The sequence below is a fragment of the Chlamydotis macqueenii genome, chromosome 5 (assembly GCF_036417535.1).
Source record: "Chlamydotis macqueenii isolate bChlMac1 chromosome 5, bChlMac1.mat, whole genome shotgun sequence".
Classification (NCBI taxonomy): Eukaryota; Metazoa; Chordata; class Aves; order Otidiformes; family Otididae; genus Chlamydotis; species Chlamydotis macqueenii.
In genome coordinates, this window is record NC_141560.1 from 70,591,880 (window position 1) to 70,613,905 (window position 22,026).

A 22,026-nucleotide genomic window follows, 5' to 3' on the forward strand; every position below is an offset into this window, starting at 1 on the left:
GGGTGCTCTTAAAGGGGCCGTGTCACCCCAGCAGTGGCTGTGTCCCCCCACCCGTGTCGCCTCTCCATAGCTGTGTCCACCCCCCACCCGTGTCCCCTAAACCCGGCTGCATCACTCCAGCGGTGTCCCGTGTCCCTGGTCATGTCCCTTAATTGCGTCCCCCGTCCCCAAACACGTCCCCCAGCCGTGTCCCCCGTCCCCAATCCCGTCCCCCGTCCCCACCCGTTCCACCCGTGGCAGGGGACGACGCGTGGTCGGCGCGTGACCCCCCCCCCGCGTGGGGACCGGCTTCCCCATCACCTCCCAGCCCGCTGCCACCCCACGCCCACCCCCCCCCCCCGCCGCCCCCTAAACCGTCACCTCCCCGGGGTGGCACCCCGCAACCCTCGCTTTTAACTGGGGGAGGGGGGGGACACACACACACGAGCGTCCCCCGGGGGTGTCCCGGGGGGGGGGGACACGGGACCCTCCGCCTTCCGCTCCGTCCCTCCCCTCGCCGCCTTCCTCGTGCCCGTCACCGGGGATTAGCGGCGGGGCCGGCCCCGGGCTCGGGGACAAGGGGACAAGGCCACCTCGCCTGGATGTAGGAGGGACCCGAGGGTGGCATCCCCCATCCCTGCGGTGGGCGAGGACGGGGACCCCCCCCCCCCCGCCCCCCGCCAGCCCCTTGGGGACACCATGAAGGACCGGTTGGAGCAGCTCAAAGCGGTGAGAGACCCCCCGGGGTGGGGGGCAGCTGGTGGGGTGGGGGTGTCACAGGGACCCCGCCCCACGGTGGATGGGGGTGGCACGGGGTCCCCGAGACCCCACCCCGGGGTGGGGGGCACCTGGTGGGGTGGGGGTGTCACAGGGACCCCGCCCCACGGTGGACGGGGGTGGCACGGGGATGGGGGGGGGGGGGGTCCTGAAGTGCAAGTGGGTGGCGGATGGGGACATCACGGGGATGGGTGTCACCGAGGGGCCACCCCACGGTGCGTGGGGGTGTCACGGGGTCCCCGAGACCCCACCCCGGGGTGGGTGGGGACACGGCAGGGACGGGGGTCCCCGAGACCCCGCCCCACGGTGGATGGGGACATCAGGGGGACGGGTGTCACCGAGGGGCCACCCCACGGTGCGTGGGGGTGGCACTGGGATGGGGGTCCCCGAGACCCCACCCCACGGCTACGGGGGTCAGCCCTCTGTGTCATTTGGGGTGGGGGGGGGGAATTTTTGGGGGGCGGGGGGGAGATCAAACCTGCCCCCCATGCTGTGGGGTGCAACGGGGAGGAACCCCCCCCCCCGGGTTGTGTGGGACAGGGGGATCTGTCCCTCGTGGAGGGGGGGGGGGGCCGGGAACGGTTTTGGGGTGCCCCAGGGGGCCCAGCACCCCACCCCGCTCCCCCCGCCACCGCCGCCGCTTCCTCCTCCCGTGGGGCCTCCCTGCCCCGCTGCCTGCTCCCCTTTCCGGGCGGTTGGGGGGGCAGAGTTGGGGGGAGGAGGGGGGTCCCAGCAGCCCCCCAACTTGCGCCCGGGCCCCCGGCGTGGGGCGGGGAGGCTTGGCGGGGATTTAGCGGGGATTACGGAGCCATGGGATAAAACCCTCGGGGGGGGGGGAAGAAGAAGGGATTAATTTTATTTTTACTCCGGCAGGGATTGTGGGGTGGTGGGGGGGGGGGCGTGGGGGTCCCCAACTGGGTCCTGTCCCCCTCTCTGGGGACGTCGCAGCCGGGCGTTGAGGGGGTGCCGGTGGAACTGGGGGGTGGGGGGACGTGATGGGAGGCGGGGGGGGGGGGACGGGACGGGACGGGGTTGGGCACCCCGGGATGGGGCCGTGGGTGGGGGAGCAGGCGCGACACCAGGGTGATGGGCGCCTTCGGGGGCCCCTCGCCCCTGCTCAGGCCTGCGGGGGGGGGGGGGGAGGGTGCGAAGGTTGGGGCCGCAAAACCGAACCCCGTCCCCGTCGCCCCCCCTCTCCGGCCGAGCCCAGCAATCCCTTAATTCCCGCGCGCGGCCAGATGTGAGGCGAGCTCGGCCCCCCCCCCCCCCCGCTGCAGATGTTCCACCCCCCCCCCCTTCCGTGCCACCCCACCCTGACCCCCCTGGGGTGGCTGTCACCCGGGTGGGGCGGTCCCCGGGGTCCCCCCTTTTTGAGGTTGGGGGGGGTCACCCCCCTGAGCGCCGCCTGCCGTGCCCCGCAGAAGCAAGACGCCGACGATGACGCCGAGGAGCTGGAGATCGCCGTGGACAACACGGCGTTCATGGACGAGTTCTTCGCCGAGGTGACACGGAGGGGACACGCGGCGGGGGGGGGAGACACGCGCAGGTCCCCTCCCGAGCCCCCTCCTCATCCCCCCCCAACTCGTTCAGATCGAGGAAACGCGGCAGAACATCGACAAGATCTCGGAAAACGTGGAGGAGGCCAAGAAGCTCTACAGCGTCATCCTCTCGGCCCCCGTCCCCGAGCAGAGTGAGCGCGGCGGCCGCGTCCCCCGACCTCCGCGGGGCGGCGGGGTCCCCTTTCCCGGGGACGTTCCCGCGGTGGCTTCGCCGCCTCTCACGTGCCGTCCGTCCACCCCGCAGAGACCAAAGACGAGCTGGAGCAGCTGACGGCGGAGATCAAGAAAATGGCCAACAGCGTCCGCAACAAGCTGAAGAGTGAGTGGCACTTGTCCCCAGCGTCACGGCGCCTGGCCCTGCAGGTCCCCCTTGTCCCCCCCCCCGGGGACAGCGGGGACGCAAGGACGGTCCCTGAGGGGCTGGGGGGTCCGGCTCTCGCCAGGCATGGAGAGGAACATCGAGCAGGACGAGGCGCGCTCCTCCGCCGACCTGCGGATACGCAAGTCCCAGGTGAGCTCTGTCCCCACCCGGGACCCCGTCCCGCCCCGTCCCACGCGGGCTGGCCATGTGGCACGTCCCCAGGTGTCCCCAGGTCCCCCGTCTCCATCCCGTGTCCCCAGCAGCGCCCCATCCCAGACACACCGTGTCCAGGTGCTCTCAGGCTTCGTGTCTCTCTGTCCTGTCCCCCGTGGGCTGGGATGTGCCGTGTCCCCGGGTCCCCTGGGTCTCGTGTCCCCGTCCCCAGCCCCGGAGTGTCACCGCTCTGACTCCCCGTCCCCATCCCCGGCGCCCCATCCTGTCCCCTGGGCCGGGGCTGCGCCGTGCCGGGGGTGTCCCCAGTGTCACGCCCCCCGTCCTGGCTCCTGTCCCCGTGGGGATGCGCCACGCCCAGGGTGTCCCGTGTCCCCAGCCCCACGTCCCCGTCCCCAACACTGGGTCCTGTCCCCCGGGGGCTGGGGAGGTGCCGTGGCCGGGGTGTCCCCAGCCCCATGTCCCCGTCCCTGTCCCCAGCACTGGGTCCTGTCCCCTGGGGGGTGGGGAGGTGCCGTGGCTGGGGTGTCCCCAGCCCCACGTCCCCGTCCCCAACACTGGGTCCTGTCCCCCGGGGGGTGGGGAGGTGCCGTGGCTGGGGTGTCCCCAGCCCCACGTCCCCGTCCCCGTCCCCAACACTGGGTCCTGTCCCCCGGGGGGTGGGGAGGTGCCGTGGCTGGGGTGTCCCCAGCCCCACGTCCCCGTCCCCGTCCCCAGCACTCAGTCCTGTCCCGCAAGTTCGTTGACGTCATGACCAAGTACAACGAGGCGCAGGTCGACTTCCGGGAGCGCAGCAAGGGCCGGATCCAGCGGCAGCTGGAGATCAGTGAGTGCCCCACCCGTGCCACACCCCCCCAGGCTCCGCCCACCTGGTGAAATGGGCGGGGCCAGCCCCTAAAGACCCCTCCGATTTGGTGAAAGTGGGAGGGGCCAGGCACTACAGCCTCCACTGATTTGGGAAAGTGGGTGGAGCATGACACTACAAACCACACCCATTTGAGGAGTGGGTGGAGCTTGGTGCTATAGGCCCCGCCCCTTGAGTGGAGTGGGCGGGGCTTGCTCTCACCACCCTCCCCACGGGCCCCACAGCCGGCAAGAACACGACGGACGAGGAGCTGGAGGAGATGCTGGAGAGCGGGAACCCCTCCATCTTCACCTCGGGGGTGAGCGCCCGCCGCGCCGTGGCGGGGCCGTGGGGGGCCACGCCGGGGGGGGGGGGGGGGGCAGGACCCCCCTCCGTGACGTCGCCCTCCCCCGTCCCTCGCAGATCATGGACTCGCAGATCTCGAAGCAGGCGCTGAGCGAGATCGAGGGGCGGCACAAGGACATCGTGCGGCTGGAGAGCAGCATCAAGGAGCTCCACGACATGTTCGTGGACATCGCCATGCTGGTGGAGAACCAGGTACGGGTGGCGCGGGGACACGCGGGGACACATAGGGATGCGTGCACGGGGACGAGCAGGGACCTGTGCACGGGAACGAGCGGGGATTTGTGCACGGGGACGAGCAGGGATTTTGCACGGGGACGAGCAGGGATTTGTGCACGGGGACGAGCAGGGACCTGTGCACGGGAACGAGCGGGGATTTTGCACGGGGACGAGCAGGGACCTGTGCACGGGGACGAGCAGGGATTTGTGCACGAGGACGAGCAGGGATTTGTGCACGGGGACGAGCAGGGACCTGTGCACGGGGACGAGCAGGGATTTGTGCACGGGGACGAGCAGGGATTTGTGCACGAGGACGAGCAGGGATTTGTGCACGGGGACGAGCAGGGATTTGTGCACGGGGACGAGCAGGGATTTTGCACGGGGACGAGCAGGGACCTGTGCACGGGGACGAGCAGGGATTTGTGCACGGGGACGAGCAGGGACCTGTGCACGGGAACGAGCAGGGACTTGTGCACGGGGACGAGCAGGGATTTGTGCACGGGAACGAGCAGGGACTTGTGCACGGGGACGAGCAGGGATTTGTGCACGGGGACGAGCAGGGACCTGTGCACGGGGACGAGCAGGGACCTGTGCACGGGGACGAGCAGGGATTTGTGCACGGGGACGAGCAGGGACTTGTGCACGGGGACGAGCAGGGATTTGTGCACGGGGACGAGCAGGGACCTGTGCACGGGAACGAGCGGGGATTTTGCACGGGGACGAGCAGGGACCTGTGCACGGGGACGAGCAGGGATTTGTGCACGGGGCGAGCAGGGACCTGTGCACGGGGACGAGCAGGGACCTGTGCACGGGGACGAGCAGGGATTTGTGCACGGGGACGAGCAGGGATTTGTGCACGAGGACGAGCAGGGACTTGTGCACGGGGACGAGCAGGGATTTGTGCACGGGGCGAGCAGGGACCTGTGCACGGGGACGAGCAGGGATTTGTGCACGGGGCGAGCAGGGACCTGTGCACGGGGACGAGCAGGGATTTGTGCACGGGGACGAGCAGGGACTTGTGCACGGGGACGAGCAGGGATTTGTGCACGGGGACGAGCAGGGACCTGTGCACGGGAACGAGCGGGGATTTTGCACGGGGACGAGCAGGGACCTGTGCACGGGGACGAGCAGGGATTTGTGCACGAGGACGAGCAGGGACCTGTGCACGGGGACGAGCAGGGATTTGTGCACGGGGCGAGCAGGGACCTGTGCACGGGGACGAGCAGGGATTTGTGCACGGGGACGAGCAGGGACCTGTGCACGGGAACGAGCAGGGACTTGTGCACGGGGACGAGCAGGGACCTGTGCACGGGGACGAGCAGGGATTTGTGCACGGGGCGAGCAGGGACCTGTGCACGGGGACGAGCAGGGATTTGTGCACGGGGCGAGCAGGGACCTGTGCACGGGGACGAGCAGGGATTTGTGCATGGGGACGAGCAGGGACCTGTGCACGGGAACGAGCTGGGACTTGTGCACGGGGACGAGCAGGGATTTGTGCACGGGGACGAGCAGGGACTTGTGCACGGGGACGAGCAGGGATTTGTGCACGGGGACGAGCAGGGATTTGTGCACGGGGCGAGCAGGGACCTGTGCACGGGAACGAGCAGGGACTTGTGCACGGGGACGAGCAGGGATTTGTGCACGGGGACGAGCAGGGACCTGTGCACGGGAACGAGCAGGGACTTGTGCACGGGGACGAGCAGGGATTTGTGCACGAGGACGAGCAGGGATTTTGCACGGGGACGAGCAGGGACTTGTGCACGGGGACGAGCAGGGACTTGTGCACGGGGACGAGCAGGGATTTGTGCACGGGGACCAGCAGGGATTTTGCACGGGGACGAGCAGGGACCTGTGCACGGGGACGAGCAGGGATTTGTGCACGGGGACGAGCAGGGACCTGTGCACGGGGACGAGCAGGGATTTGTGCACGAGGACGAGCAGGGATTTGTGCACGAGGACGAGCAGGGACCTGTGCACGGGGACGAGCAGGGATTTGTGCACGGGGCGAGCAGGGACCTGTGCACGGGGACGAGCAGGGATTTGTGCACGGGGACGAGCAGGGATTTTGCACGGGGACGAGCAGGGACCTGTGCACGGGGACGAGCAGGGACCTGTGCACGGGGACGAGCAGGGATTTGTGCACGGGGACGAGCAGGGACCTGTGCACGGGAACGAGCAGGGACTTGTGCACGGGGACGAGCAGGGATTTGTGCACGGGAACGAGCAGGGACTTGTGCACGGGGACGAGCAGGGATTTGTGCACGGGGACGAGCAGGGACCTGTGCACGGGGACGAGCAGGGACCTGTGCACGGGGACGAGCAGGGATTTGTGCACGGGGACGAGCAGGGACTTGTGCACGGGGACGAGCAGGGACCTGTGCACGGGAACGAGCGGGGATTTTGCACGGGGACGAGCAGGGACCTGTGCACGGGGACGAGCAGGGATTTGTGCACGGGGCGAGCAGGGACCTGTGCACGGGGACGAGCAGGGATTTGTGCACGGGGCGAGCAGGGACCTGTGCACGGGGACGAGCAGGGATTTGTGCACGGGGCGAGCAGGGACCTGTGCACGGGGACGAGCAGGGATTTGTGCACGGGGACGAGCAGGGACTTGTGCACGGGGACGAGCAGGGATTTGTGCACGGGGACGAGCAGGGACCTGTGCACGGGAACGAGCGGGGATTTTGCACGGGGACGAGCAGGGACCTGTGCACGGGGACGAGCAGGGATTTGTGCACGAGGACGAGCAGGGACCTGTGCACGGGGACGAGCAGGGATTTGTGCACGGGGACGAGCAGGGACCTGTGCACGGGAACGAGCAGGGACTTGTGCACGGGGACGAGCAGGGACCTGTGCACGGGGACGAGCAGGGATTTGTGCACGGGGCGAGCAGGGACCTGTGCACGGGGACGAGCAGGGATTTGTGCACGGGGCGAGCAGGGACCTGTGCACGGGGACGAGCAGGGATTTGTGCACGGGGCGAGCAGGGACCTGTGCACGGGGACGAGCAGGGATTTGTGCACGGGGACGAGCAGGGACCTGTGCACGGGAACGAGCAGGAACTTGTGCACGGGGACGAGCAGGGATTTGTGCACGGGGACGAGCAGGGACTTGTGCACGGGGACGAGCAGGGACCTGTGCACGGGAACGAGCAGGGACTTGTGCACGGGGACGAGCAGGGATTTGTGCACGGGGACGAGCAGGGACCTGTGCACGGGAACGATCAGGGACTTGTGCACGGGGACGAGCAGGGATTTGTGCACGAGGACGAGCAGGGATTTTGCACGGGGACGAGCAGGGACCTGTGCACGGGGACGAGCAGGGATTTGTGCACGGGGACGAGCAGGGACTTGTGCACGGGGACGAGCAGGGATTTGTGCACGGGGACGAGCAGGGACCTGTGCACGGGAACGAGCAGGGATTTGTGCACGGGGACGAGCAGGGATTTGTGCACGGGGACGAGCAGGGACCTGTGCACGGGGACGAGCAGGGACTTGTGCACGGGGACGAGCGGGGATTTGTGCACGGGGACGAGCAGGGACCTGTGCACGGGGACGAGCAGGGATTTGTGCACGGGGACGAGCAGGGATTTGTGCACGGGGACCAGCAGGGATTTTGCACGGGGACGAGCAGGGACCTGTGCACGGGGACGAGCAGGGATTTGTGCACGGGGACGAGCAGGGACCTGTGCACGGGGACGAGCAGGGACTTGTGCACGGGGACGAGCAGGGATTTGTGCACGGGGACGAGCAGGGACTTGTGCACGGGGACGAGCAGGGATTTTGCACGGGGACGAGCAGGGACCTGTGCACGAGGACGAGCAGGGATTTGTGCACGGGGACGAGCAGGGACCTGTGCACGGGGACGAGCAGGGACTTGTGCACGGGGACGAGCAGGGATTTGTGCACGGGGACGAGCAGGGACTTGTGCACAAGGACGAGCAGGGACTTGTGCACGGGGACGAGCAGGGATTTGTGCACGGGGACGAGCAGGGACCTGTGCACGGGGACGAGCAGGGATTTGTGCACGAGGACGAGCAGGGATTTTGCACGGGGACGAGCAGGGACTTGTGCACGGGGACGAGCAGGGATTTGTGCACGGGGACGAGCAGGGACCTGTGCACGGGGACGAGCAGGGATTTTGCACGGGGACGAGCAGGGATTTGTGCACGAGGACGAGCAGGGACTTGTGCACGAGGACGAGCAGGGATTTGTGCACGGGGACGAGCAGGGACCTGTGCATGGGGACGAGCAGGGACCTGTGCACGGGGACGAGCGGGGATTTGTGCATGGGGACGAGCAGGGACCTGTGCACGGGGACGAGCAGGGATTTGTGCACGGGGACGAGCAGGGATTTGTGCACGGGGACGAGCAGGGATTTGTGCACGAGGACGAGCAGGGATTTGTGCACGGGGACGAGCAGGGATTTGTGCACGGGGACGAGCGGGGATTTGTGCACGGGGACGAGCAGGGATTTGTGCACGGGGATGAGCAGGGACCTGTGCACGGGGACGAGCGGGGATTTGTGCACGGGGACGAGCAGGGACCTGTGCACGGGGACGAGCAGGGAGCTGTGCACGGGGACGAGCAGGGACCAGCACGCAGGGCTGGCCCGGGCTCTCCAGGGACACAGGGTGGCACGGAGCCACCTTCACGGGGCCACCACAGGACAGGGACCTGCGCCGGGGGGACTCGGGGGCGGGTGGTGACCGCTACACAGATCCCCGTGGGGCCACCCAGCGCCCGAACCCGCGGGCGCGCCCCACGCCCGGGTGGTCCCGGCCCCTCTCTCAGCCCCTCTCTGTCCCCCGCCATGCCACGCGAGGAGCCGCCGCGCGCGCCGGGGAAGGGTGAGTACCCGCGCCGCGGGGCAAGGGGGCCATCCCGCGTCCCGCGGGGCCCCCGCCGAGCGCGTCCCCTCTCCCCCGTCCCCGCAGGGTGGGCTGCCGGATAACGCGGAGCGCTACGCGACGCGAGCGGCCGAGCACGCGGAGCAGGCCAAGCGGCAGACGGAGCAAGCCATCCGGTACCGCAGCCGGGCGCGCGAGGTGGGTGGGTGCCGGCACCCCGGGGTGCTCTCAGCGTGTGTGTCCCCCCCGCTCTGTTTCTCTCTGCCGCCGCCCCCCCCGCGCCCCGTCAGGGAGCCATGATCGACCGCATCGAGAACAACATGGACCAGTCCGTCGGCTTCGTGGAGCGGGCCGTGGCCGACACCAAAAAGGCCGTGAAGTACCAAAGCGAGGCCAGGAGGGTGAGATGCGCCGACGGCCCCAGCGTCCCCCCGGCGTCCCCCAGCATCCCCTCCACGGCCCCAGCGTCCCCAGCGTCTCCCTGGCGTCCTCTCCACAGCCCCAGCGTCCCCCGGCATCCCCTCCACGGCTCCCAGAGTCCCCCGGCATCCCCTCCACGGCTCCCAACGTCCCCCGGCGTCCTCTCCATGGCCCCAGCGTCCCCCGGCGTCCTCTCCACAGCCCCAGCGTCCCCTCCATGGCTCCAGCATCCCCCCGGTGTCCCCTCCACGGCTCCCAGTGTCCCCCCGGCGTCCCCTCCACGGCTCCCAGAGTCCCCCCAGCGTCCCCTCCACGGCTCCCGGCGTCCCCTCCACGGCCCCAGCGTCCTCCGGTGTCCCCTCCACGGCCCCAGCGTCCCCCTGGCGTCCCCTCCATGGCTCCAGCGTCCCCCCAGCGTCCCGTCCACAGCCCCCGGCGTCCCCTCCACGGCTCCCGGCGTCCCCCAGCATCCCCTCCACGGCCCCCGGCGTCCCCCCGGCGTCCCCTCCACGGCTCCCAGCCTCCCCCCGGCATCCCTCAGCCTGCCTTCACACCTCCCAGTGCCCCCCCAGTATCCTCCAGTGGCTCCCCCATGACCCCAGCCACCCCAACCGGTCCCCACTCCTCCCCGTGGGAGCTCTCTCCCCACTCCTACCCACAGGTGCGACGAGCTGGCGAGGGCTCAGCCCCTCCTGTCCGCTCCCTGCCTCTGCAGCATCTCTCTGGTTTTCCTGGGCTCCTCTGCGCCCACCTCTGCGTGCTCCCCCCCGCCCCCAATTCCCCGCACGGGACGGGCGTAACCAGCCCCCCGCCTCCCGTCTCACCCCCGCCCCCCCCAGAATATGCCGATTTTGGCGGCGGGAGCGGCGCTCTCGCGGGGGAGAATCGTCCTCGTCGTCGGACTTTCCGTGGGGCTAAAAAAGAAATAGCCCCCCCGCGGCGGGGGTGGGAGGGGGGGGGGCCGTGCTCTGTAAGTTTTTTTTTGGGGGGGGGGACATGGGAGCCTCGCCGCGGGGCCGTGGGACCCCAGAGGGCCCCGTGCTGGACCCCTCCCTGACGCCCCGGCCTGACCCCCTCCTCTCCCGGACCTGCCCCCCCTCAGCGCCCCCCCCGCCCCGCCCAGCGCCCCCCGGCTCCGCTTTCCTCCGCGGAGGGGTCCCAGCACCGGCTGGACCCCCGCCCATCCCTGGGGTCTCCTGTGACCCCCGCGCCGCGGCAGACGGCGCCGGCACCCCCGCACCGCCTCAGCGCGGCCCAGTGACATCACGTCCCGTTTTCGGGGGCTGGGGACACCCCCAAACCCCCCCCCCCCCCCCCACCCCGGGCTGGGCCGGGCCGGACCGTCTTCCCCCCCCCCGCCGCGTTTTCGGGTAAGCGACGGCGACGCGTGGCCGGCGCTCGGTCGGGCGCGGGGGCACCGCCACGTCCAGCTCGCGCCCGTCCCCGCTGCCTCCCCGGCCCCCCCCCCCGCCCCCCGAGTCCCGCGCCGGCCGCGCCCCTGCCTCACGGTGTGTGTGTCCCCCCCCTTTCTCTCCCCCCGCGCAGAAGAAGATCATGATCATGTTGTGCTGCGTCATCCTCGCCATCATCTTGGCTGCCAGCATCGGGAGCATCTTCGCCTGACGCCCCCCCCTCGCCCGCTGCCCCCCCCCGCCCAGGTGACGCTCGGGGTCCCCCCCGCTGCCACCCCCGGGGGGCCGAGGCGGGGGGATTCCCCCTCTCCCTGGGTTTCCCGGGGGGGAAACACCTCGGGGAGGGACTCATCCTTCCTCGGCGGCGCCTCACCTTCCTCCCCCGTTCCAGGTGGCCTTTCCCCGGCTCCCGCCCCGCCGGCGGCGGCTCCGACCGCGGGAGAAATCCCGCCCCGGGATGGCCCTCGCTCCCCGGAGCCCCCGAGGACGTCCCTCGCGTTCCCGGAGGAGTGGAGACCACCCGCCCCCGCTCCCCGCTCCCCTCCCGCCTGGGTTCCGTACCCCCGCGCAAATCGGAGGAGCGCGGGCGCCGTGGAGGGCTCCGGCCTCGCTCGGAGGAGACTTTTCCGCCCCCCCCCACCCCGCCACCGTCGCCTCTTCGGAAGCGCAGCCGCCCGCGTCGGAGCCCTCTTTCCCAAAATAAAAAAAAGAGCTCACCCGCTCTCCGGACCGGCCCAGGCGAGCGCGCTGCACCTCCGGGACGTCCCGCGCTTCCGAAAAAAAACCGCGGCGCCGACTCGGGTTGCGGCGGGGAGGTTTAATTAAGGCGGCCCCGGCCCCGGCCGCTCGTTAAACCCTGTGTCGGAGGAAAAACTTCCCCCAGTAGCGTCCCTTGAGCCGCAGATCGTAGGGGCTGAGGTACTTGCGCATCCCCAGCATGTTGGCGACGGCGACGCGCTCGAAGGTCCAGGGGTTCTGGTTGCCGAGCCTCTTCTCCTCTTCCTCGCGCCGCATCCGCAGGAGGCCCTCGCGGCTGACGGGGACGGCGGGGAACGGCAGCTTCCTGGCCACTTGCGTCAGGAAAGGTCTCACCTCTCCGAACTCGCAGCGCCCGCCCACTTCCACCACCAAGCGCCCGCTCTTCACCGCCGTCACGTAGCGGTCGACGGGACCTTTGCCGCCCCCCATGCGGTGGCCCAAGCTTTTCCGCGTCACCGCTTTGGAAGGGGCCGGCACGCGCCAGACGGCGAACGTGGTTTTGGGGTCCATGCAGCGGCCGATGGTCAGGCGGATCATCTCCAAGTGGCCCCAGTGGAGGTAGCCGCCCCCCAAAGCCTGCGAGAAAATTTTGGGGGGGGGGGGGGAAAGGACGGGGCGGCTCAGGGACGAGGGGCAAAGGTTCCCCTGTCCGGTTTTTTTTTTTATTTTTGGAGGGCTCCTGCGCCTTCCCCGCCTCCCCAAACCCCTCCGGGCTTCCCCCCTCGGGCCCCGGGCGGGGAAGGAGGGGGGGGGGGGGTGGGGGGCGCAGCCGGGACCCCGCCGCGCTCACCAGAATCCCGTACTGGCCCTGGGTGAAATCGGTGGCTTCGCGGGACGGGCCGCGGATGTCACGCAGCCGCCGCGGCTCCCGCTTGACCTTGGGCACCGCCGGCGCCTTTTCCATAAATTTCAGCTTCGTCCTTTCCGGGAAGGTGATTCCTGCCGGGGGGAAAGCGGGGAGGCGGGGGGGGGGGGCGGCCACCGGACGCCCCGGTGCGGGGTTAAGGGGGTGGGGGGCAGATTTGGGGGGGTGCCCCCGTGTTGGGGGTGGGGGGGGTGTTGTTCCGCTTACCGCTGTAATCCGGGGGCAGCACTAGTTTCTTGAGGCCGGCCCGGGGGACGGTGACACCGCCGGGACCTGGGGGACAGAACCGGGGGCGGCGGGGGGGGCGCTCAGAGCGGGGCCTCACGCACCGGGAGGAGGGGGGGGCCCAGCTTCCCGATCGGCAGGGATCCCCCCCCCCCCCCCCGCCTCCCCGGATCCCAGCGTCCCTCCGCGGCCGCCCCGACCCCGCCCAGGGCAACCGGTAGCCCCGGGTTGCTGACCTCCCGCAGCCCGGAGCGGCGGCGGCAGCCGCCATCGCCACATCCCGGAAGACGCCGCCATGCGGTCCGTCCCCCTGAGCTGCCCGGTGGGGGGACACTTCCGGTAGAGCGGTCCACCCCCCCCGGCGGCTCACCCGGAAAACGCGGAGGGGAACTTTAGTTCCGGAAGGGCGAAATCCTCCCACTCGTGTCCTTTCCACGCCGTCACCCACGGCCCCCCAACCCAGGACCCCCCACCCCGCCTCGGTATCCCGTCAAGGGACACGCAAGCCCTGTCCCAACCCTCTCCTCATGGAGGGGTCCGGGCCCTGCGTCCCCCCCAGGAGGGGCCGTGGGGCATGGCGGCCCCAGTCACACACACGAACACGGACACGCGGGGCTGGGCTGAAAAATGGCTCTTTATTGCCTTCGCGGCGTCCCTCGGCGGCCTCAGTAGGTGCTGAAAACGGCCTTGATGCGCTCCCCGTCCCGCGGCTGGTAGGTCCCGACCCCTGCGGCGGAGGGACGGGCGTGAGGCCGGGGCATGGCGGCCACCTGCCTCCCCCCCACCCCCGGGGTTGCCCACCTTCCTGGAGGGCGTCCTGGCCGCCGAAGAACTGCCAGTAGGTCCTGTCGTCCGCGTTGGCGGCCAACCCATGGATGGAGACCACCATGGGGCCCCAGGACGTCTGCTCCGTCTGGAAGCTGCCGGAGAGGCGGGTGGGCTCGAGGAAGGGCGAGGAAATGCCCTTCCCCACCAGCCCCCCCCATCTCAGCTCTCACCTAAAATTCTGGGGGTCCTCCTTCTCCGCCGCCTCCAGCACCTTCAGCAGCGTGGAGCCGCGCGGGACCCGCACCGAGATGGAGCAGCTGAAGGGTGGTCCCCGCAGGTTGTTGACGACGGAGTAGTGCACCACGATGGAGGCCTCTGCGAGGGGACAGAGGGGCAGGGTGGGTCTCTGTGAACTCCGCTCGTACCCAGTTTTGGGGACAGGGACAACGACGCTCTTGGGGACGTACCGGCCCTGGCGCAGTCCAGCTCAGCCGCGTCCAGGTAGGTTTTGCCCACCAGCGCGGGCAGGACCTGGGCGACGGCCGTGGGCTGGCTGTAGTGGTGTTCGTACACCACGGAGAAGGCCTGGGCGCAGTCCCACTTCCGCGGGGCGTAAAACTCGCCCGTGGCTTCCAGCGCCTGGGCGGGAGGCGAGAGGCGGCGTGAGCGGGGCGCCGGGAGCGGGCGGCCGCGGTTGCCGCGGTCCCTCTCCGCACCTGCAGCGCCAGCCCCATGCTGTAGATGTTCCCGATCGTCCCGTCCCGTTCCTCCTGCTCGTCCAGGAAGCCGTTGGTCACTACGGACACCACCTCCCGGAGCAGGTCCCGCACGTCGCCGAGGTCCGTACGGCCGTACGCGCACGCCAGCGCCAGCGCCGCCATGGCACGGGTGTCTGCCGCATCCCGGCGTCACCGCCAAAGCCAGCGGGGCGGAGTCGCTGGGAGCGGGGCTTTGCGAAGGGAAGGGAGGCGGCGGGGCCGGAGGGGTCCCTCACCCACGGAGAGGTCGCTTTCGGGGTCCAGCAGCTGCTTGGCCAGGGCCACCGACGCCTCTAGGTAGCCGGCCGCCTGCGCCAGGCACAGGCCCAGGGCGGCCAGGCTCGTGCCGTACAGCGTGGTTTTGGGGATGCCCTCCACCTCTGCGGAGCGAAACGGGGTGAGGGCACGAGGCGGGAGACCCCCACCCGCCCCGGGGCACCCCGATCCCTCCCTCCCGTCCCGCCGTACCCAGGCTGGCCACCTCCTCCTCCGTTTTCTTCTGCAGGACGCCGAGGAGATCGACGGTTTGCCCCAGGGCCTGGACCTGCCGGGGGTTCTTGCAGGAGGAGAGGAGGGCGAGCACGTCCAGGGCCACCTCTCCGGAGGTCATGTCTGCGGGGGACGAAAGAGGGGACGCGCGGGGGTGGCGGGTGCCGGGCGCGGCAGGGGTGCGCCCCCCGCCCCTCTTCTACCTTTCTGGGCTCTCTTCACCGCCTCCTCCTCTATCTCGTGGAGCAGCCATTTGCGGGCGCTGCTGTCGGCGGCCCCGGCCAGGTTCATGGCCAGCAGCACGCTGGGGTTCGGCGGCTCCTGGACGTCGACCGACTCCTCCAAGCGCTGGAGCATGTCGGAGACCAGTTGCTGCGGGGCGACTGGAAGGAGGAGGCGGCACTCGCGGCGGGAAGACACCCAGGAAGCCGCGTCCCCTCCGCGCAGCCCCTTCGTGGGGCTACCGGTCCCCTCCCCGCCGCCTCACCGCAGCCGTGGGCGGCCGTGCCGCCTGCCAGGGCCAGCAGGACCCCGACGCCCAAAGCCACGCCGAGCATCCTCGGTCCCGGGGGGGCCAGCAGGACCCCGACGCCCAAAGCCACGCCGAGCATCCTCGGTCCCGGGGGGGCCAGCAGCTCCGCTCAGGCTGGCAGAGCTCGACGGGTGCTGGTCTTTCCGGGCGTCCTCTCCGCTTTTAGCTGTTCCCGGTGCCCTTCTCCGGTCACCCGGCCTCCCACGGCCGCTCCGGCGCTGCCAAGCACGCCGCCGGCTTATCTGCGTGCCCGAAGGTGGCGAACGGAGCGGGAAGGTCGCGCTGGCGGCGGGGTGGGGCAGTGATTTTCCATTCTCTCCGCCGTGGTTTCCCCACCCTGGCCTGTTTTTGGGGGGATGAGGGGGGTGTAGGGGCCAGAGATTGACCACCCCATCTTCTCCACTGCCCCCCAAAAACAGGGACAGGGAGGAGGGGAAGGAGCAGGGCCCTGGCTTTGCCCCCGGAGATGTGGAGACAGGACCCAGGTGGGTGCGAGGGGCTGGGCCTGGGGCTGCAGGGACCACCCTGCCCAGGTGTAAAAAGGCCTCGGTGAGGGCTGCCCCTCCTCTTCCTCCTCCGTGGCGATGAAGGCTCTCAGGAGGAGTTGCTTCGCGCTCTTTCTCGTGGCTGCAGCTTGGGCGCAGGACGCCCTGGGTAAGGGGCTGCTGGAGGGGGCCGCCTCGTCGGCGCCGGGGGCTTTTTGGCTCGCTCCCCCGGGAGCAGGCGACCTGGGGGTCCCCAACGAGCTGGCTCAGTGCTCCTCCTCCTCCTCCTCCTCTTCCTCGCCCTGCCGCAGTCTCGGTGACCTGCGGCCGCGCGTGGCTCTCCGTGGCGGTGCCGGCCGACGTCCTGGGGAAGCGCCTGGCCGCCGGGGAGCTGACGCTGGGAGCCGGCTGCGGGGTGACGGCGGCTGACGGGGACCGGTACCGGCTGCAGCACCCGCTGGTGGGCTGCGGGACCACCCTGGAGGTGAGGAACCCGCCGGGGAGGCTCCTGGGGTGCTGGGGGACGGGGAGGGGACACCCGCTCTGAGCCGGGTGACACCTCCAGCCCCGCGTCTCCCTGTTCCCGCAGCTCCTTCCGGACGGCATCCGCTACGGCAACGTCCTGCGCTACCGCCCCTCGGCCGGGGGGCCCGCGGCTCGTGCCGGACCCTTCTCCCTCCCCGTCTTCTGTTACTACCCCAGGTAAGCGGGGAGCCCCGCGCTCCCATGGCGGGACCCCTCGGTGCCCCGCGTGCCCCCCCGCTCCCCCGGAAGCCCGTCACACCCCGTTTGAGGACGCTCCGCGGCGCAGGACGGGCAGCGTTTCGTCCGGCGCCGTCCAGCCCGCCTGGGTCCCCTTCGGCTCCACCGTCGCTCGGCGGAGACGCTTGCGCTTCGCCCTGGATGTGTACAACAGTGAGTCGGGGGGACCCCCAACCCCTCTCCTTCACCCTGCCTGGGGTCAGGGGGACCCCTCGCCCCACCGGGGCCCCGAAACGACGCTCGGGGCAGTCACATCCCCGTGTTTTCCAGGTTCCTGGGCGTCCCGCCTGCGCCGGCCCACCTATTCCTTGGGGGATCCGATCAACATCGAGGCGTCGGCAAGCGCCCACCGCCGCCTGCCCCTCAAGGTCTTCGCGGATGAGCGCGTGGCCAGCCCCAGCGCCGCGGCTGAAATACGACGTCACCGCTGACAACGGGCGAGCGCCGGGGCAGGTGGCCCCAAATCCCCGGTTTTCCCCCTCCTCGCCGGCACCCTGCGGCGCCGGGGAGGGCGGCAGCGCCGCGTCCCGTCCCGGCAGGCGCCCGCTGGATGGGCGGCTTGGTCGTTCCCGCTTCCTACCCCGACGCGGCGACCGCGGCTCCCTCCGCTTCCAGCTGGACGCCTTCCTCTTCCCGAACGCCTCCGGCAGCCGGGTCCGCGCCAGCGGGGTGCGGGGGCGCGGGGCGGCCGGGGGCGATCGGCGCGGAGCAGCGCAGCAGGAGGGTGCTCGCCCCCGCAGCTCGACCTGCGCTGGCACCTCAAGGCTGCAGCGGAGGGGGCCGGCAGCGCCCTCGCCAAAACCCGTTCCTACGACGGCGCGGCGTCGTCCTCCCCGTCCCCGCCGCCGTGGTGGCCACGTGCTCCGCGGCTGGCCGCTACCGCTCGGTGCGACGGCGCCTCGAGGACCCCACCCTGCTCCCACGGACCCCGCCGTTGTGTGAACCTCCTTGCTCCGGAAATAAACCCGTGCCAGAGCAGCGTGGGGAGGGGGCCGTGTCAATTATTTACTGATTTTTGGGGTTTTTTGGGGTTTTTTTTTTTTTTTCCTCCCTTTGCTCCTGGACGCCCTGAGATGTGCGCCAGCACCTTGGGGCGCGAAGCCACTGCCGCGCAGAGCGGCTGGGGGGGGGACACGCTGCCAGGACCCGCGTGGGGTCACCTCCCGCACCCCGGGGTCCCCGCTTCGGGGCGGTACCCAGCCCCCCATCCCCGCTGCGTGGGGCCCCCCCATTCCGCTCTCCGCAACCCCCGGCGCTGCGGCGGGGAGGCGTTCCGTGCCTAATGGCCCTTGATGGATTTTTCTTCCAGGAACTGGCTGCCGAGAGCTTTATTTTATTTTTTTTAATTTTTTTTATTTTATTTTATTTTTTTTCTCCTTTCCGAGCTCCTGTAACCGCAGCCCCGGGGTGCGCGGGCTGCGAGCGGGGCTGGCCCCCCCCCCGCCCCGCGCACATCTTGGGGGATTTTGGGGTGATCTCGCTCCCCCGCACCCCGCTTTCCTCCTCTCCCTGCCGTGCCGCGGGTGGGGTCCGAGCATCTTTTCCCGCGTGGGGTCACGGTGCCGTGGACCCCTTCCCTTAGACGGGGGGGGGGGGGGGGGGGGGGGGCACACTGAGCAGCTTCCCCCACGCAGCTGGGGCGTGTCTGTGGGCTTGTGCCCTGCTTTCCTCTCCCCACGGGGGCTGCACCCGCGCGTGGGGTGGTTTTGGGAGGGGCGGGGACACGGCTGGGGGCGGGGGGCTGCATCTTCCCCCTCACTCCCAGCCCCGCGTCCGCTCCTTGGCCACCAGCGAGTGCGTGGGGCTGGGGGAGGGGGGTCCACGCGTGGGTTGTGTGTGTGGATGGGGGGGCGGGGGGGGGGGTCCACGCGTGGATTGGGCGATGTCCCGGGGGGATGCTGCAGCCTCTGACATCACCCGCGCTGAGCCAATAAGCGGCCGGTAGGGCGGGGTGGGGGGGGGGGTGGGGGGGGGGGGCGGCCCCCGATGGGGACCGAGCTGCTCCGGGACCGGAGGGCGCTGGGGCGGGGGCGGGGGGGTGTTGGGGGGTCCCCGGTGCCCCCCCCCGCCGCCTCCATGCAGGGGATGGGGAGCCTGCGGCTGGGCAGCCGAGCCGTGATGTACACGGCCGAGACCCTCCCCAAGGGCAAGAACCGAGTGATGGGGGTGAGTCACGGGTGGGGGGGGGGAATCGCGTGGGTGGGGGGCTGAAACCCCCCAAACTCCCCATCCCGGGGGGGCTCTACCCGTTCTGCTCATCCCCCGGGGGATGCTGCGGGCAGTTTGGGAACTGGGGACCCCATTCCCAGGGTGGTGGTGGTGGTGGGAGTGGGGGGGTGGGTCGTGAGGGTGGGAGTGGAGATGTGGGGTCGGGGGGGGGCGGCGAGTTGGCCCCACTCTCGCCCTGTCCCGCCCCGCAGACCATCCAAATCATGACCGGCTTCATGCACATCGGCTTCGGCATCGTCCTGACCACCCTCGCCAACGGCTACACCTCCGTCTTCGTCATCGGCGAGATCCCCTTCTTGGGCGGCGTGTCTGTGGGTAGCGCGGGGGTGGGGGGACGCCCACGGGGGGATGGATGGATGCCCACGGGGGGATGGATGGATGCCCACAGACGGGGGGTCCCGGAGGCGCTGGGGTTCCGCTCCGGCACCTGTAAAACTCGAGGACTAACAGCGCCCGTGGGTGGCTTTCGACCGCTGAGCGGGTTTTGGGTGGGGGGGCGACCGCGGTGGCCCGGCCGTCCCCTTCCCCAAATTTTTCTCCCTCTCGCGGCGCAGTTCATCATCTCGGGCTGCCTCTCCATCGGGGCGGAGAAGAGCCCCACGGAGTGCGCGGTGAGTGTCCGCAGGGATCCCAGCCGGAGGAGGAGGAGGAGGAGGAGGAGGGTGGGCAAGAGCAGCTCGACCCCGGGGGCCGAGCCACCTTGGGGTTCTTCCTAAAAACGAGCGATGGGACGGATGGGGGGAAAAAAAATAATTAATAATGCCCAGAAACCCCCCTCCCGGTGCTGCAGAGCCAGGGCGGTGGGTGTCGTGTCCGTCCCCCCCCAAAATCCTCATCCGCGCCCGCAGGTGAAGGGCAGCCAGACCATGAACGTCATCAGCGCCATCTTCGCGCTGCTGGGCATCGTGGCCTTCATCGTGGACCTCCACCTCAACGGGCTCTACCGCTCCAGCTTCAACTACTACAGCTACCTCGTCCTGGTAAGTGATGGGGGGGGGACACGACGCGGCCCCCCTCCCCCCGGCCTCCGAGGCTGCCCGGACAGACCGATTTTTAGGGCGATACCTCGGGAGACGACTCCCACCCCGGAGTTTTTCTCCGCGAACCGTAAAAGCGGCGAGGCGGAGGGCTCCGAGCGGGGCTGCGGTGCTTGGAGACGGAGGAGGGGAGCCCCGAAATCCTCGCCCTAAAATGTGGGGTGGGGCCAAGCGGGGGTTTCCTTGGGCGCTGCTGATGGGTTTTTTTTTTGTTTGTTTGTTTTTTTTCCCCCCTCCTCATCCCGTCCTGGAGCTGGCAGGGAACGGGATTTCTATCGTCCTCCTCATCTTCACCGTCCTGGAGTTCTGCATCGCCGTGGCCACGGCCAATTTCTGGTGCCGGGCCACCCGCCTCAACTCCAACGAGGTAGGGGGGGAAAAAAGGGCGGGGGGGGGGGGATGACAGACCCCCAGCCCCCTTCCCCATCCCTTACCCCCCTTTCCCGCCCCCCCCCAGGCCATGCTGATCGTCCCCAGCGCCACGCGGGTGGACCTGGCAGCGCCGCCGGCCGACCTGCCCCAGCCGCCCAGCTACGCCGAGGTGATCTACCCCCCCGCCCGCCCCAAAAACCAGCCCGGGTAAAAGGGGAACTGGGACGGGCCGGCTCCCACCGGCGGCGTCCGACCCCTGCCTTGCATGAGGGACCCCCCCACCTCGTCCCAATCGGTGCCTCCCCCTCTCTGGAAAGCAGCCCCCCCATCCGTGGGGAGCACCCCCACACCTCCACGCTGCTGGTCCAGGCATGGGGGGGGACAGAGGGGAGCCCCCCGCAGACCCCCTGGGGTGGCGGGCGCCGGGGAGGCCACCCCGAGCCCCGTCCCCCCCCCACCCTAAGAAACTCTTGGGTGTTTTTTTTTTTTTATTTTTTTTTTTTTTGCAGCTGGCCGCCCCCGAAGTCTAGCGAGGCGCTGGCCCCGAGGACGGCGGTGCCTCCGCGCTCCCAAAATCCGCCCCCCAGCCGGCTCCCCCCGCCGCGGGCTGGTACACGCCGGTACCCCCTCCCAAAAGCCAGCGAGCACCCCCAATTTCCAGCCCCCCCCCACCCTTCCGCTCCCCCCCGCGTTAGGCCTCTTTGGCTGCTTTGGAGAAGAGGCTTCTCTGGGGGTGGGGGGGTGCATTTTTTTGTTTTGGGGGGGGGTTCACGGGGTGTTTCTGCCCTGGCTGCCGGGGTTTGCTCGCGTCGGGGTAGAGAGACCCCGACGCGCGCCGGGAGCCGGACCCTCGACCTCGGCTCGTGCCCCTCCTTGGCTTGATGTCGGAAATAAACGCTCCGGCCGCGCCCGCGTCTCCTCGTTTTTTGGGGATTTCTCCGCGCGGGAGCTGGAAATTCCCCCCGCGGGGCCGCCGTCTGTGGGGCAAGGGGTTCATCCCGCCCGGATTTAGGGCTCTCCCGTGCCCGTCCCGCTGGGAGACGGCGAGATGCGGCCGTTCCCGCCCCCCGCCCTCCGCCGGTACCTGCACCCCGCGGAGGGAATCTGCCCCCCTAAATCCCCTCGGTCACGTACGCGGCAGCGCGCTTCGCTCAAGCGAGAGCAGCTGGGCGCCCGGCGGCGATGATGACGACGGTGGCGGCTCCGGGTTCTTCCACCAGCCCAAAAGCTGCCCCCCCCCCCCCCCACTTTCCAACCCTGGGGGGGGGGGCTGCTCCTTGGGGTGAGACGGGGACACCGGGTGGCACGCGTCCCGTTTTCCGGGGCGCTTTTCCGGCCGGTTCTTGAATTATTTAAGGAGCATCCCGAGCCCAGGGAGAATTTGGGGTGGGGGGGAGGAAGGGGAGCCCGGCGCTGATTTTTTTCAGAGGGGTGGGAGCACCCTGGCGAGCTGCCGGTGCCCTAAAAAGTGGGGGGGGTATTCCCACCCGCGCTCCCTCCGTGGGGCGTCCAGCCCCCAAATTCCGCCCCCCAGCCCCAGCCAGCGCCCGCTTGAAGTTTTGGGTCCTCCCTTCAGTTTTGGGTCGAGTTCAATGTTTTCTTCCCCCCCCCCCCCCCCCCGCCCCCCGCCCCCCAAATTCCGTCCCCCCACCCCCTCACCCTGCCCTGACGCCGCTCGCGCCGCTCAGCCGGAGCCTCATGGATTATTCACCGCCCGGCGGTTATTTCTGTTCCCGGCTCTGAAAAAATCATGAGCCGCTCCGGTAGGAAAAGCCCCGGGGATTTGGGCCG

At 70.0% G+C, this 22,026-nt stretch overlaps 5 protein-coding genes across 7 annotated transcripts; 3 read left to right on the forward strand and 2 right to left on the reverse strand.

Moving 5' to 3' along the window:
• The first annotated feature begins 510 nt into the window (after nt 1-510).
• STX3 (syntaxin 3) lies at nt 511-11,652 on the forward strand. The gene is made up of 11 exons (XM_086748476.1): nt 511-708; nt 2,178-2,258; nt 2,347-2,446; nt 2,560-2,634; nt 2,759-2,826; nt 3,565-3,673; nt 3,937-4,010; nt 4,115-4,249; nt 9,413-9,523; nt 11,088-11,191; nt 11,342-11,652. Exons 1-10 carry the CDS (start codon nt 679-681, stop codon nt 11,163-11,165), a joined length of 861 nt encoding a protein of 286 aa, XP_086604602.1. The 5' UTR covers nt 511-678; the 3' UTR covers nt 11,166-11,191; nt 11,342-11,652.
• A 99-nt stretch (nt 11,653-11,751) lies between these two features.
• MRPL16 (mitochondrial ribosomal protein L16) lies at nt 11,752-13,084 on the reverse strand. Its single transcript, XM_086749085.1, has 4 exons — nt 13,040-13,084; nt 12,786-12,851; nt 12,504-12,652; nt 11,752-12,289 (listed from the first exon to the last, which is right to left on the reverse strand). The coding sequence occupies exons 1-4, from the start codon at nt 13,080-13,082 to the stop codon at nt 11,804-11,806; spliced, it is 744 nt and encodes a 247-aa protein (XP_086605211.1). The 5' UTR covers nt 13,083-13,084; the 3' UTR covers nt 11,752-11,803.
• A 336-nt stretch (nt 13,085-13,420) lies between these two features.
• CBLIF (cobalamin binding intrinsic factor) lies at nt 13,421-15,393 on the reverse strand. Its single transcript, XM_086749548.1, has 9 exons — nt 15,306-15,393; nt 15,022-15,201; nt 14,798-14,941; nt 14,566-14,709; nt 14,288-14,463; nt 14,039-14,210; nt 13,802-13,946; nt 13,605-13,723; nt 13,421-13,530 (listed from the first exon to the last, which is right to left on the reverse strand). The coding sequence occupies exons 1-9, from the start codon at nt 15,373-15,375 to the stop codon at nt 13,469-13,471; spliced, it is 1,212 nt and encodes a 403-aa protein (XP_086605674.1). The 5' UTR covers nt 15,376-15,393; the 3' UTR covers nt 13,421-13,468.
• A 348-nt stretch (nt 15,394-15,741) lies between these two features.
• Nucleotides 15,742-17,029, forward strand: LOC147600645 (zona pellucida sperm-binding protein 3-like). Of its 2 annotated transcripts, none has more exons than XM_086750048.1 (5): nt 15,742-15,835; nt 16,147-16,319; nt 16,425-16,537; nt 16,647-16,750; nt 16,868-17,029. In XM_086750048.1, the coding sequence occupies exons 1-5, from the start codon at nt 15,817-15,819 to the stop codon at nt 17,026-17,028; spliced, it is 570 nt and encodes a 189-aa protein (XP_086606174.1). In that variant the 5' UTR covers nt 15,742-15,816; the 3' UTR covers nt 17,029. The 2 variants fall into 2 exon arrangements, with proteins under 2 accessions (XP_086606174.1, XP_086606173.1); XM_086750047.1 differs by having other exon boundaries at nt 15,805-16,004.
• Nucleotides 17,030-18,598: 1,569 nt separating this feature from the next.
• On the forward strand, nt 18,599-20,920 carry LOC147600646 (membrane-spanning 4-domains subfamily A member 12-like). 2 transcript variants are annotated; one of them, XM_086749368.1, is made up of 7 exons: nt 18,603-18,763; nt 19,018-19,137; nt 19,381-19,437; nt 19,675-19,806; nt 20,117-20,230; nt 20,321-20,404; nt 20,745-20,920. In XM_086749368.1, exons 1-7 carry the CDS (start codon nt 18,674-18,676, stop codon nt 20,763-20,765), a joined length of 618 nt encoding a protein of 205 aa, XP_086605494.1. In that variant the 5' UTR covers nt 18,603-18,673; the 3' UTR covers nt 20,766-20,920. The 2 variants fall into 2 exon arrangements, with proteins under 2 accessions (XP_086605495.1, XP_086605494.1); XM_086749369.1 differs by lacking the exon at nt 20,745-20,920 and having other exon boundaries at nt 18,599-18,763; nt 20,124-20,230; nt 20,321-20,362.
• The last annotated feature ends 1,106 nt before the right edge of the window (nt 20,921-22,026 follow it).

Coding starts and splice junctions, on each gene's coding strand:
- STX3 (XM_086748476.1), top strand. CDS start 679: ATGAAGGACCGGTTGGAGCAGCTCAAAGCG. Junction 2,259..2,346: donor TGGACGAGTTCTTCGCCGAG/GTGACACGGAGG, acceptor CAACTCGTTCAG/ATCGAGGAAACGCGGCAGAA. Junction 4,011..4,114: donor CCTCCATCTTCACCTCGGGG/GTGAGCGCCCGC, acceptor CGTCCCTCGCAG/ATCATGGACTCGCAGATCTC.
- MRPL16 (XM_086749085.1), bottom strand. CDS start 13,082: ATGTGGCGATGGCGGCTGCCGCCGCCGCTCCGGGCTGCGGGAG. Junction 12,852..13,039: donor GCCGCTCCGGGCTGCGGGAG/GTCAGCAACCCG, acceptor TCTGTCCCCCAG/GTCCCGGCGGTGTCACCGTC. Junction 12,290..12,503: donor AGGGCCAGTACGGGATTCTG/GTGAGCGCGGCG, acceptor ATTTTCTCGCAG/GCTTTGGGGGGCGGCTACCT.
- CBLIF (XM_086749548.1), bottom strand. CDS start 15,375: ATGCTCGGCGTGGCTTTGGGCGTCGGGGTCCTGCTGGCCCTGGCAGGC. Junction 14,211..14,287: donor GCATGGGGCTGGCGCTGCAG/GTGCGGAGAGGG, acceptor CCTCCCGCCCAG/GCGCTGGAAGCCACGGGCGA. Junction 13,724..13,801: donor GAGGACCCCCAGAATTTTAG/GTGAGAGCTGAG, acceptor CCTCTCCGGCAG/CTTCCAGACGGAGCAGACGT.
- LOC147600645 (XM_086750047.1), top strand. CDS start 15,935: ATGAAGGCTCTCAGGAGGAGTTGCTTCGCGCTCTTTCTCGTGGCTGCA. Junction 16,538..16,646: donor GTCTTCTGTTACTACCCCAG/GTAAGCGGGGAG, acceptor TCCGCGGCGCAG/GACGGGCAGCGTTTCGTCCG. Junction 16,751..16,867: donor CGCCCTGGATGTGTACAACA/GTGAGTCGGGGG, acceptor CGTGTTTTCCAG/GTTCCTGGGCGTCCCGCCTG.
- LOC147600646 (XM_086749368.1), top strand. CDS start 18,674: ATGCAGGGGATGGGGAGCCTGCGGCTGGGCAGCCGAGCCGTGATGTAC. Junction 19,438..19,674: donor AGAGCCCCACGGAGTGCGCG/GTGAGTGTCCGC, acceptor CCGCGCCCGCAG/GTGAAGGGCAGCCAGACCAT. Junction 20,405..20,744: donor AGCCGCCCAGCTACGCCGAG/GTGATCTACCCC, acceptor TTTTTTTTGCAG/CTGGCCGCCCCCGAAGTCTA.